Below are 13,591 nucleotides of genomic sequence, written 5' to 3'. Positions count from 1 at the left end.
TTGTCTGGCACTCCACACGTGGAAGATAGTGATTGGGTGAGGTGGACGATGAAGGCGAGATTGGTTGGTTTGCTTACCATTGACAGTTAGGTACCAGACAGATTGAACATTCGTGTCAAGGTAACAGGCGAACACCGCGCGCCATACATGACGCCAGTCAACCTGGGGAACTTTTGTTCAGTCGGGTTAAGGTGGACGACCTAATTGGAGCACATTGTATACTGCCCTTGTCTTGAGTAAAAACTGTCTTGGTAAGGTGAGGCGTAGATAACTGAGTTCAAGAAAGAAGTATCTTATATAATGGAACTGATCCGGAACATCCGAGATCATCACTGGCGCTGACAGTGAGACCGGCGAATATGCCGACAGGAGGAGACCAGTGTGGCTCGTTGGGCAACGTGTCCATACCGTCATCCGGGAGCTGACAAATAGGGCGGGATCTCTATTCGGCACGTGAAACAGACCTATCCCACCTCGTTCACGCGGAAGAGTAAGGGTTGCATAGTTAACTTTGAACAACAGCCCAGAGCTGACAAAAGATGCCATCGGGGCTGCCAACATGCGACGTGCCACAGTAAGCGGGAAAGGTAGAACTCATGCGACATGGGGAACTCGGGATGCGATATATATAGTGACATATCGAGCTCGTTGGAGAATGTCTAGGGATCGAAGCCGATGGTCCATAAGACCTGCTCTGATCATTAAAAGGAGGCGTCGGCAGTTGATGGTGGCTGAACGCCGGAGATCAGACGAAAAATCTATTCCCAAACAGCGAATGGTATCAACGGTGGTGAGAGGTGTAACGCACTCCACGGAAAGTACCGTGCCAATGAACATAACTTGTGACTTACGAACGTTTAAGGAGCTACCCGACGCCTCACCATAAGTCGCTACCCACGTCAAAACAGCTGGAACATCGTCGGTCGGCATTACGTAAACAGATGACTACATCGTCAGCATAGGCCGTGCAACAGAATCGGCAGTGATCTATGGACAACCCTACCAAACGTTGTCTTAGTCCACATAGCAAGGATTCCAAGGAAAAGGCGTACAAAATCGCTGATAGAGGGCAACCTTGACACCATCTGAGCTACCCAAGCACACAGTTTTAATATGCCAGGAAGTTTCATATCAGCGCACTCTCCGCTGCAGAGTGAAAATTTCATTCTGGAAACATCCACTAGACTGTGGCTAAGCCATGTCTCCGCAATATCCTTTCTTCCAGGAGTGCTAGTTCTGCTGGATTCGCAGGAGAGCTTCTGTGAAGTTTGGAAGGTAGGAGACGAAATATTGGCAGAAGTAAAACTGTGAGGACGAGGCGTGAGTCGTACTTGGGTAGTTCAGATGGTAGAGCACTAGTCCGCCTCTGTAATAAAAAAACTGAGTTAATCGATCAACAACGAACTTCAGCAGATGTCTTATGACGTCCGCCCCGAGCAGATGCAACGAACAAAAGCGAACAAAAATGAGATTTAAAAAAAAAAAAAACGCGAAAGGCAAAGGTCCCGAGTTCGGGTCTCGGTCCGGCACACAGTTTTAATCTGCCAGGAAGTTTCATAGGGACGTAATATTTGAAATTTAAGTGAAATAAATTAACTGTGTCATACAGAAGTGTTGGCATATTGCAATCTTTTCATTATCATTAGCAATTTTTGGAAGGGACTGAGCTGTAGAATAGCATAGGAGAATAGGTAGGGCATGTGTTCTAGGATCACGGTCAGAACTTTATCGGCACATGTACCTTGGGAGTAAGTTTGCCCTCAAAACTGGCTACTGTTGAATAACTGATGCCTTATTTTTCAACGAGACAGACCACAGCAAGTAATAATGGAGTATAAATCGATTAAATAGTACCACGGGATGGCTTACAAGATGCCCACGAACACCTAGTGTGCACGTTGGTTACAAAGTTCATACACACCTTGAAACAAGCAACACAGCAAGTGCGTGGTGTACGACAAAGAACTGCGGTTGGCTGGCGCGTGGCAACCAGCACTTTAATTGACAAAGGTCAATCACGAAGTTATTTTAATGAAAATGTATGTATAAAAATTGCTATACTGCAGTGTATCACATTCAATGTTTGCCAAATGAGGTCTGACCGTGTTTTAACCTAATGGGCAGAAGGTACCGAGCAGTATTTTCGTTTCTATGGCAGTTAACAGAAAGACTAACAGACTGAGTTTTGGAGATAATGGAAGTAATAAAATGCATACAAATGAAATAATCGACGGTCGCCTGCCTAATTAGGTATAATACTTTGAAACATTAAGTTTAAAGAAAAATGAACATTGACTGCTGAAGTTACTTTCGTTCCAGGTGGTGGTGGTGATAGTGATGTTGATGTTGATGTTGGCGTTAGTGGTGGTTATGATGAAGGGGGTGATAAAAGTGGTGATGCTAATGGTGATGATCTTAGTGTCAGTGATAGTGATGGTGAAGATTGATGATGATGATGAGGACGATGATGGCGATGATGATGCCTTATGATACCTTATGATGACCGAATACACTTGAAAATTATTAATATATGCAGGGTATGGAGTCTGGGGCGCGTGCCCTGACCACTATTCCTGTAGGGGTGCACTTTCGTCACAGACGAATTTTTTGGTAGGAACGAGAGTTATTGTTGGTCACAATAAAGAGTGAACAAGTAGTCAGAAACAAAGACTAAACGAAAAATGGGGAATGCTGACTGCGACAGAAGGGGGCAGTCACAAAGTAATACTTCGTCCTGGTAAAAGTCGCCCTGCTGAAGATTTGTGCTTTGAAGCCGATTGCTGCATATAAGATAATAACATAAGGATAGTAAGTTATTTATCAGCTGATGTCCCAATTTCTTCCAGCACTATGAAACAGAAATGGTCCCTAGTTGTATTTCTATAGTTTACTTAGATAATAAAGTCATGATGCCTTCTCCTACATCTGTAATTGGATCAGAGTAAGAAATTGATTGATAGCTGAGAATGCAGAGGGCTATGTTGTTCATTACCAGCGTGCTGGTGCGATGACAGGAGCTTTGTGTGTCCACGCTGAGTGGATTGACGCGTGCCCTGTTAATGTGCAGTATGGATTTTGCTTTGTAGAGTAGTAATAGCCTGATGACTTCACACATCACATTGCGTAAGAGTAAGACATCGCACAGAGCAACAAAGGACGTAACAAGCACAAATCACGACTGATCAGGTACATGCCACAGTTGTCGTTCGACGCTGACTCCGGTCACCAGCACTTGAGATAACTGAGCGATATGACGCTGATGAACGGAACAGAAACCGTGGCCAAACTCATTTTCTGACTGTTTACTGCTAGCTGTCAGCCACTTTGCTACGCTGACGCAGGTATAACCAAACACAGTTTAAAAATTCTGACACTGCATTGAGTTGGTTGGATTGTTTGGGGGAGGAGACCAGACAGCGAGGTCATCGGTCTCATAGGATTAGGGAAGGATGGGGAAGGAAGTCGGTCGTGCCCTTTCAAAGGAACCATCCCGGCATATGCCTGGAGGGATTTAGGGATATCACGAAAAACCTAAATCAGGATGACTGGACGCGGGATTGAACCGTCTTCCTCCCCATTGCATTGAAACAGAGCAATGAGTATAAACATTAATTATGCCTGAAATGCATAGAATTTCAGACAGCGTTAAACTCTGTTTCAGTTATGTCCATGTCACACTCCTTGAGAAATAACGCACTGTATGCCACCTGAGGGATAGTAGATGTACTGATGTACTGACAATGGTTTCAGCGTCGTCCGCCAACAGATAGGGCAATGGCATAGCTACCAGGGCGCTGTATGTGCCTATCCTTTAATAGGGAACGCTCACAGTCAGGAAACTAAGTGTAGTGCTGACGTGTGAAGTAAGCAGAAAACGATGCCACGGAGACTCATTCGTGCTTCTTACAGCCAAATGAGCGATTTTGGTAGGGGTCGAATTGTAGCCTTCAGAGTGGCTGGACGGTACTTTCTTAGAATTGCCACACACGTCTGATGTGCTGCGTCAGTTGCGCAACGGTGCAGGTATTAATATTTAGTGAAGAACCTCACACCCGTAGATGAGGTTATGGACGTCCATTCAGCACAGACGCCTACGAGGATCGTCGTATTTGTAGGGTAGCGGCGTCAGATAGTACAGCTACCACAGCAGAGATAGGAGGGCTTGTGAGCCCAGACGTGTCAACACGAACTGTAGCGAACCGATTATTAGCAGTGGGACTTCGGCCACACACAGCTGACGCGCGGGATTAGCCGAGCGGTCTAAGACGCTGCAGTCATGGACTGTGCGGTTGGTCCCGGCGGAGGTTCGAGTCCTCCCTGGAGCATGGGTGTATGTGTTTCTCCTTAGGAGAATTTAGGTTAAGTAGTCTGTAAGCTTAGGGACTGATGACCTTAGCAGTTAAGTCCCATAAGATTTCACATACATTTTGAACACACACAGCTGTAGCCCGTCTTCCAGTCACGCCACAGCATCGCCGTGCACGGCTCGACTGGTGCCGTTAGAGGACCACTTGGAAGATGGAATGGCACGCAGTGGTCTTCAGCGATGAAATGGGATTCTGGCGCGCACAAGTAATGGCCGTTTGCGCGTACTGTGCAAACCTGGTGAGCGTTGTCACGTACAGTGCATTCGTCTAAGACACTGGCCCCATCCCAGGCCTTATGGTGTGGGATTGCGGTAAGCTACAACCATCGTTATACTTTGGTGTTTCTGGAGGTGTCGCTAACCATCGTTTGGTATGCGCAAAATGTGGTTGGACCCTTTATTTTGCCGCTCTTGCAAAGAAAATGACATGTTGTTCCAACAGGATAATTCTCGCGCACGCACCACCCGTGAAACAACGTGCTCTACAAGAGGCGCAGCAACTTTCCTGGCCAGTAAAATCTCCGGACTTATCCCAGTCGAGCACGTGTGGGATATGATGGGATGAAATGTGTCTCTTGCAACTCGTCATTCAACAACTCTTCCAGAACTACATGAACAGGTGAAGCACACCTGGCATAACGTACCCCAAGACAGAATTTGCCATCTGCACGATCGACTGGATGCCGGAGTCATCGCCTGCATTGCAGCCCGTGGACGCTAAACCACATGTTTCAGCGTGTTCGCTCATAACCGCTTGTGCAATTGATCTGTAAATGCAAACATTTCATTTACTCCATATGCACTGTTGCAACGACGCTGTCGTTTATCGACTAATAAAGTCATCAGAAGACCAAAACAAACTGCAAAACGATTTAGAAAAGATATCTGAATGGTGCGAAAAGTGGCAGTTGACCCTAGTTAACGAAACGTGTGAGGTCAACCACATGAGTGCTAAAAGGAACTCGTTAAACCTCGGTTACACGATAAATCAGTCTAATCTAAAAGCCATAAATTCAACTAAATACCTAGGTATTACAATTACACGAACAATTTAAATTGTAAGGAACACGTAGAAAATGTTGTGGAGGAGGCTAACCAAAGACTGAGTTTTATTGGCACGACATTTAGAAAATGTAACAGACCTACTAAGGAGACTGCCTACACTACGCTTCTCCGTCCTCTTTTAGAATACTGCTGCGCGGTGTGGGATCCTTACCAGCCAGGACTGGCGGAGTACATCGAAAAAGTTCAAAGAAATGCAGCACGTCTTGTATTATCGCGAAATATGGGCGGGAGTGTCACAGAAATAATACAGGATTTGGGCTGTACATCATTAAAAGAAAGGCGTTTTTCGTTGCGACGGAATCTTCTCTCGAAATTCCTACCACCAACTTTCTCCTCCGAATGCGAAAATATTTTGTTAGCACCGACCTACATATGGAGGAACGATCACCAAGATAAAATAAGGGAAATCAGAGCTCGTACCGAAAGATACAGGAGTTCATTCTTTCCGCGAGCTATTCGAGATTGGAATAATAGGGAATTGTGAAGGTGTTTCGATGAACCCTCTGCCAGGCACTTAAATGTGATTTGCAGAGCATCCATGTAGATGTATATGTAGAAATGGAACCCTGTAAAAGGGTGTACTAATTTTTTCCGGCAGTATATGCGGTACATTAAAGAATAAATACATATCTCAACGTCACACTGCCGGCCGCAGTGACCAAGCGGTTCTAGGCGCTTCAGTCTGGAACCGCGTGACCGCTACGGTTGCAGGTTCGAATCCTGCCTCGGGCATGGATGTATGTAAAAAAAAAAAGTTCAAATGTGTGTGAAATCTTATGGGACTTAACTGCTAAGGTCATCAGACCCTAAACTTACACACTACTTAACCTAAATTATCCTAGGGACAAACATACACACCCATGCCCGAAGAAGGACTCGAACCTCCGCCAGGACCGGCCGCGCAGTCCATGACTGCAGCGCCTAAGACTGCTCGGCTAATCCCGCGCGGCTTAGGTTTAAGTAGTTCTAAGTTCTACGGGACTGATGACCTCAGATGTTAAGTCCCATAGTGCTCAGAGCCATTGTTTTTGAACGTTCCATTTTTCATTAGAGAGTATCGGAACAGTGAAAAAAGCAGAAACAAAGGAAATGCATGCAAAAAAACTTGTAAAAGATGTACATTTGTTAATGGAAACACTGTAATGTCTGCCTCCAGTGCTGACAAACTTGAGCATCTAATGAAAGATTTTAATGGAGAACATTTAAATGTAATCCACGTCACGTGGTGCAAGCGTTGCTTTTACTCGTACTCACTGTCTATAGTCCAGCTTTAGAGACGTGCTGGCAGATGAATCTCCTTATCACACGAAGCATAACATGATTTTCTTGCCAAAAAGAAACAAGATTCAAATGCGATTCCCGAATCAGATACGCGCTGCATAATTTTTCCACATATACAAAATACAGATGGTGACTTATCTATCTGTTTCTTGTGGTTCTGCAAAAATGCTGAGCAGCTGCATATCTAAGCAGTTAGAACACTACTTTCCAGTCTGACATTTGTTGCATGCCGCCTTCTTGTTTTTGCGCTTTTAATTGCTAGTGGTGTACTTTAAGACAGGTACTGTGCGGCATACTCGGCAGTTACTCCTATAACCGCACAGGTACATTCTCTAATTCTTACATAGGTTGTCAGTAGAGTGCCCGTTGCTTGTTTAAAAACAGAAACTGGAAATAATAGATAGCCAGGAACCGATGATTAAAATGAGCTTTAAGTCATCTTTCAGTAACAGTTGCATGTGTCTGCACGGTCACACTTCAACGTATAAACGTTTGCTTGTTAAATTCCAGCAATGTTTGCGTTGCTTGCCAGGTGGAACATGACGTCGGAGTGCAACGCGGGCTGCCTGTGCGGGCCCCACGTCAAGTACGCCCCCGTCTGCTCCGCGGACGGCGCCGCCACCTTCTTCTCCGCCTGCCACGCCGGCTGCCAGGACAGCGCCATCCTCAACGGCACGCTGGTAAGCACCGCCCGCCAAAGCGATCTGCTTACCCGGCCGGGGTGGCAGCACTGTCGTGTTAAGCAGGCAGGAGAGGTAGCTATGGGTACACTCTAGTACTTGACCTTGGCCTTATGAAGCTGAAGTTTATCGCATTGCGATCGAAAAACCTTTTGTTTACCTTGTACCGCAAATCAGTAAAAAGTACAACATGAAGCCGCAGCAGGAAAGCAAGGAAGTTTGTAAAACCCATCTGAAAACGGTTTTGTAATGGTTTGATTCAAACAAACTTTTATCAACCACACTTGTGGCTAGTTGCTGTTTAAATTACGAAACTTGTAAAAGTGCTCATCGCTTTTAGTTAGTAACGCGATAAGTCGCACAAATCTGAGGGCTGTAAATTCAACTAAATACTTAGAGATTACTATTACAAGTAACCTAAATTGGAACGATCACACAGATAATATTGTGGGTAGAGCAAACCAAAGACTTTGATTCATTGCAGAACACTGCTTACACTGCGCTTGTCCGCCCTATTCTGGAGTATTGCTGTTCGGTGTGGGATCCGCATCAGGTGGGACTGACGGATGACATCGAAAAAGTACAAGAAGGGCAGCTGGTTTTGTATTGTCGCGAAATAGGGGAGATAGTGCCACAGACATGATACGTGAATTGGAGTGGCAATCATTAAAACAAAGGCGTTTTTCGTTGCGACGGAATCTTCTCATGGAATTTCAATCACCAGTTTTCTCCTCCGATTCCGAAAACATTCTGTTGGCACCCACCTACATAGGTAGAAGTGATCATCACGATAAAATAAGAGAAATCAGGGCTTGCACAGAAGAATTTAAGTGCTCTTTCTTCCCATGTACCGTTCGAGAGTGGAATGGTAGAGAGACAGCATGAAGGTGGTTCATTGAACCCTCTGCCAGGCACTTTATTGTGAATAGCAGAGTAACCACGTAGATGTAGTTGTAGTGGTCCTGGGTTTGTCTCCCAGTGACAACTTCATTTGTTTCTGGTGAAAAGGTCTGGAATGAGCTTAATTCTCCATCGTGAGACCAACCAAGCTGGTCACTTGAACAGCAAGTCACCTAAGTAGCGTTTTAGATGGAAAGGCTTGCACCAGGCAAGGTAACACACGACGATTATTTATCACCAAGAAAAGCATCAACCGAGATTTTTTCTCTAGATTAGAGTGCGAGGTGCTTGACATATTACGACTACAGATCGTTGTTTTTGCAAGATTTTAGAACAATTCTATAGGATGTAAGTCTAGTTTTTGGCAAAACTGTGCCGGTGGAATAAAGAGGAGAATGCTAGTTTTCCTTAATTGATGCCAGAATCTCAGCTTTCCTTGCCTCCGCATATTTTTAATTTTTTTCTGTCTATTTATGAATGATGGTCTGACGTTTGCTGTTATAGCCATAGAGAAGAAGTGACCACGAAACGAATCTCTGCATTCACAATGAAACATTACTTGGCCTGTTGTTTGACAATATTTGTCAGAGACTATCACGTTTCAACAGTTATTCACAGTGTAGTGTGTGTGAAAAATAAATGTGCCACTGTCTGCTTTAACTCTTAGTTGAGGCAGGTTTCGATGCCGATGATGATTTATCCAAGGAAGACACCTTCTTCTTCTGCAACTTGTCCCAGAGGTTTTTCACACCCTATCGACATGTCACTGGTTTAGCTCAGTAGCCTGCTATCGGTGCACCCATTTTGCAGACACCTTGCAAAGTAGTATCACATCATGCACAATGTGGTGCGACGTTTCTTGACATATTTATAATTTTTGTAATTTACGTCCATCGTTGGTTATTTTGCTACCTAGCTAGCGGAATTCCATAACCTCGTGTACTTAGGTGATCCCAAATTTTTATGTAAGGCTCGTCGTTGTCCTAATTTCTGCTACTTCACATTACTTCGTCTTTATTCAATTCACTCTCAATCCATATTCTGTACTCATTAGACTGTTCATTCCACTGAACAATTTCTGTAATTTTTCTTCACTTTCACTGAGGACAGCAATGCCATCAGCAAATCTAATATCCTTTCATCTTGAATTTTAATCCCACTCTCGAACTTTTCTTTTATTTCCATCATTGCTTCGTCGACGTATAGACTGAACAGTGGCGGTGAAACACTACATCTTGCAAATTACGACATAAAGAAAAGTATTATTTTCATACATAAAGAATACATGCGCTTAAAAATATGGCAGATCACACCTGTCAAAAATGTATCCTAATATACACTGCTCAACAAAAGTTTGGAATACCATCGTAAAATGTAGTCTACGATACTAGAGGTCTCACTGACCTAGGCACTCCATGCATTATTCAGTAGAGCCCATACAGCGAAAGGTGCTTACCACTGGCATGCTTTGTGGCCGTTTACCAGTCATGTAACCATACCGCTGCCGTAGGGGCACACAGCGAGCAGTTCAGTTTCAACACAAGCTTCATTTAGTCTGTGTTCAGCACCGCGGTAACATGCCACATAGACGCATACAACACTTTGTTAGAGTCAGGATAGTGGCTTTACTTTCTACAGGTTATACCACTCGCTTGGTGTTAGACAAATCAATGTTACCCTCTGGGAGGATTTTTAATTTTGACCGCGCTTGTGTCTAGTGGATGAGGGTAATGGACAGTAATTTTGAATACATCGTAATTAATAGAAAAACTAAACAGGCTTTTACTTTGGGGACAATGAAAGCAGTAAAGTTCATATACGAATGAAAAATCGAACGGTCGCCAGCCCAATTAGGTACATTAATTTGAAACATTATGTTCAAGAATAATGAATATTAGTTGATATAGTAACTTCCATTAAGGTTCCCTTTCTATAGCACACTGGGTAGCAGTAGTTATTATTAATGCACAAACCAGTAATCATAGAAAGTAAAATTGTACCTCACTCATAATAATAACAGTTACAATCACGATCATTACGTGACTCAGCACTGAGATGTTACTGCAGAAGGCACTGAATTAAAGTTGGAGATGAAGGGGCTTCTGACTTAATTGACATATAAATACCACAAATAAAATTAAACGATACCACAACTACACTGTTTATACTCCCATCTATAGAAATATATCAGATTTCTTTAGTAACGATAATATTCCAATTATCTTTCTAATGTGAGAAAAATATGGTGAGGACCCATAAACTGATACTGTCTCACTAGTCAAACTCTATGATTATTTCAATGGTAAGATTCAGTTCTACTAAATTTAATTCTTATCCTCAATTTGAATAGTTTATGTTTATATTTTTCAAACTATATATTCAACACTGAGTTGCGTAACTTAAAAAAAAGTCGTTCATGGAGTAATCAGGGCTACATTATGTTCCAAATATGTTTATCTTATGTTCCGTTTTCATCACCTGTGGAGCAGGTATTTTACACAGTAACATTTACACAGTCTGGTAGTGAATGTTTTGCACATTTAATACGCAGAAATAAATTACTAGTTCGTTATAAACAGAATACTCGGGTTTCTGAACACTTAGGAGGGGATCCTGCATAGGTTAATGACTAGGATAAAAGTTATGGTTCTAAACACAAATTTATAGCACTTGGATTATTTTTGAAAACATTCACACAAATTAATTGGTCCATGCTCTGATACGTATCTGTATACATGAAGTTAGTGAGCAGCGGCGAAGTAGTGGTGGCAAGCAACGCGGCGGCTACTGTACTCACGGCTCTTGATGTTTGAATGCTCTATACAATATCTTCTTGGCGATGGATTTTGATTGTGTTAGAGCCATTCCTTTCTGCCGAGAGTACCACGCTTCAGCCAAATCCACACCCGAGGCAAAATTCCTTGGAAAGCGGCTTCCAAATGCCTCCCTTGGCACCCACGATGTGTACCGTGCAACGGCTATCCCCTGACCGCGTACCGTTCCCACCAAGGAGCCGCCCAGTTCGACAGCCAAAACCACCTTTTACATCGCGCCAAGCCACTTCCGTTGCGGAGGGACTTCCCTACATCTTTCATGTTATACATGTGTCCTAAGCATGAACCAGCTTCCGATGGACAATGTTTTCTTTATAAACATACATGTATTATAAAATTTCATTATTTTAAACATTATTTAGTTTTTTCCATACATACATTACAAACTTTAAATTTCATGTCACAAATCAATGACCTTAAGTAATGAAAACAAACACTTCATAATCACAGATACCCAGGTACATAGTATAAACCTACTTTTAATCGATATAGGTGTTACCAGGTCATTCATAGCAAGATGTTTCCTATCGGTTACATGTCACTCAAAGCGATGTGACTAAGGTGTGGAGAAATTACAGAGAGACGGGAAATGTGAACGATAGACCTAGCAGTGGTCGTCCTCGTATGACAACACCGATGCAGGAGCGTTTCCTCCAACTGATGACTCGCAGGTGCCCTCCATCAGCTGCCAGAAATATTGGAAATGACTTCTCAGAGGCAACAAGGATTCGTATCTCAGACTGAACAGCGCAGAGTACTTCATCCTAGTCGATGACAATGCAAGATCGCACCGTACTCTAGTAGTCTCTCGGTATCTTCAAAAATACAACATTAGCCGAAAGTAATGGCCAGCACAGTCCCCGGACATGAATGCAATGGAGCATGCATGCGACATGACAATCTTCAGGACCTCACTGAATCTGTGATTAGGACCTCATACCCCAAAATAAACTTGATGGTCTCATCCAGAGCATATATCGTAGAGTAAAAGAACTCGTCCGTTTGCGGGGAGGACATATTCACTACTAAAGACTGATGATCACCATTATGAAATAAGGACTTTCACTGCTTTGTTCCCAAAATCTACTCTTAAGACAGAGCTTTGTTTTGTAATGATTTTTCGTAACTAACAAAAATGGTTTTTGTTTTCAGAAGGAAAAAAATGGCTCTGAGCACTATGGGACTTAACTTCTGAGGTAACCAGTCCCCTAGAACTTAGAACTACTTAAACCTAACTAACGTAAGGCTATCACACACATCCATGCCCGAGGCAGGATTCGAACCTGCGACCGTAGCGGTCGCGCTGTTCCAGAATGTAGCGCCTAGAACCGCTCGGCCACCCCGGCCGGCATTTTCAGAAGGAATCATGTTTATTTTGCTAATAAGGAATTGTACAAACAACAATAGGTGTATTATAAGGAGTCCTTGTAGTAAACTCTGTGATATTCCAAATTTTTGTTGAGGTGTATATTATTACAAATCGTACGTGTTAAGAATATATCCTAATACATTAACTGTTAAAAATACGAGATCCGACAATAAATTAATGAGACTGATGTGAAAAAAATGCTGCTTACCGTTTTAGTCAAGTTTAGTGTTGTCTCCTTCAAAGTATTTCTCTTCTGATTGCACACACTTTTTCCAGCGCTTCTGCCATTGATGGTAACATATCTGGATCTCATCTTCTGTAATATCCTCAAAGACCCTCGTCACAGGTTTTTAGACATCTTGTGTTGTTCGAAAATGGTGTCCCTTGACTGTCGTTTTGACTCTTGGAAACAGAAGAGAGTCGCACAGAGCGATATCTGGTGAATAATGTGTCTGTGGTAGTACTGAAATTTGTTTTGATGTTAAAAATTGCTGTACTGGCAGAGCAGTATGGGATTATCGTGATGCAGAATCCAATTATCAGCAATGTTGGCACGGACATGAAAAACTCTTTCACAAAGTCTTTCTAAAATTTCTTTGTAGTAATAGTGGTTAACTGTCTGTCCAGGAGGCACCCACTATTTATGAACATTTCCCTTGGAATCAAAGAAGCACGCAAGCATGCATGGTTGTCCACTGTGGCCTTCACTTTCAACATTCGTTCTACTTTCACTAAACATTTTATACCAACGAAAAACTTGAGCTCTTGACATAACCTCTTCTCCAAAAGCCTTCTGAAGCTTACTGTAAGTTGTCGTCGCGTTTTCACTCAATTTAACGCAAAAAGAAATGGCATACCTCTGCGCAATGTTATGCGGTTTCATTTCCGTGACGAGAGACACAGACATGTGTTAACTTATTACAGCACAACTCACGACTGAGCAGTTGCATCGATGTGCCGCTTGGACTAGAAACAGCTTATAGACCAAAGTCAAAGATATTGTGCCTACACAAGCCTGGAGGGTTGCCACATCTTGCAAAGAAAATAAGTCTCATTACTTTATTGTCGCACCTCGTATATCCTAATATACTAAAAA

The 13,591-nt window shown here is 43.0% G+C and overlaps 1 protein-coding gene across 4 annotated transcripts in view; it reads left to right on the top strand.

Moving 5' to 3' along the window:
• The window catches only part of LOC126416393 (solute carrier organic anion transporter family member 74D-like), a 183,287-nt gene that overhangs the window by 153,861 nt on the left and 15,835 nt on the right, over positions 1 to 13,591 (top strand). For all 4 annotated transcript variants that reach the window (XM_050084084.1, XM_050084092.1, XM_050084101.1 and 1 more), the window contains exon 10: positions 7,245 to 7,392. In XM_050084084.1, coding sequence (XP_049940041.1) covers positions 7,245 to 7,392 — 148 coding nt within the window. The remainder of the gene's footprint in view (positions 1 to 7,244; positions 7,393 to 13,591) is intronic.

Source organism: Schistocerca serialis, chromosome 1 (assembly GCF_023864345.2).
Source record: "Schistocerca serialis cubense isolate TAMUIC-IGC-003099 chromosome 1, iqSchSeri2.2, whole genome shotgun sequence".
NCBI classification, from domain to species: Eukaryota; Metazoa; Arthropoda; class Insecta; order Orthoptera; family Acrididae; genus Schistocerca; species Schistocerca serialis.
This window is presented reverse-complemented; position numbering and strand designations above follow the sequence as displayed.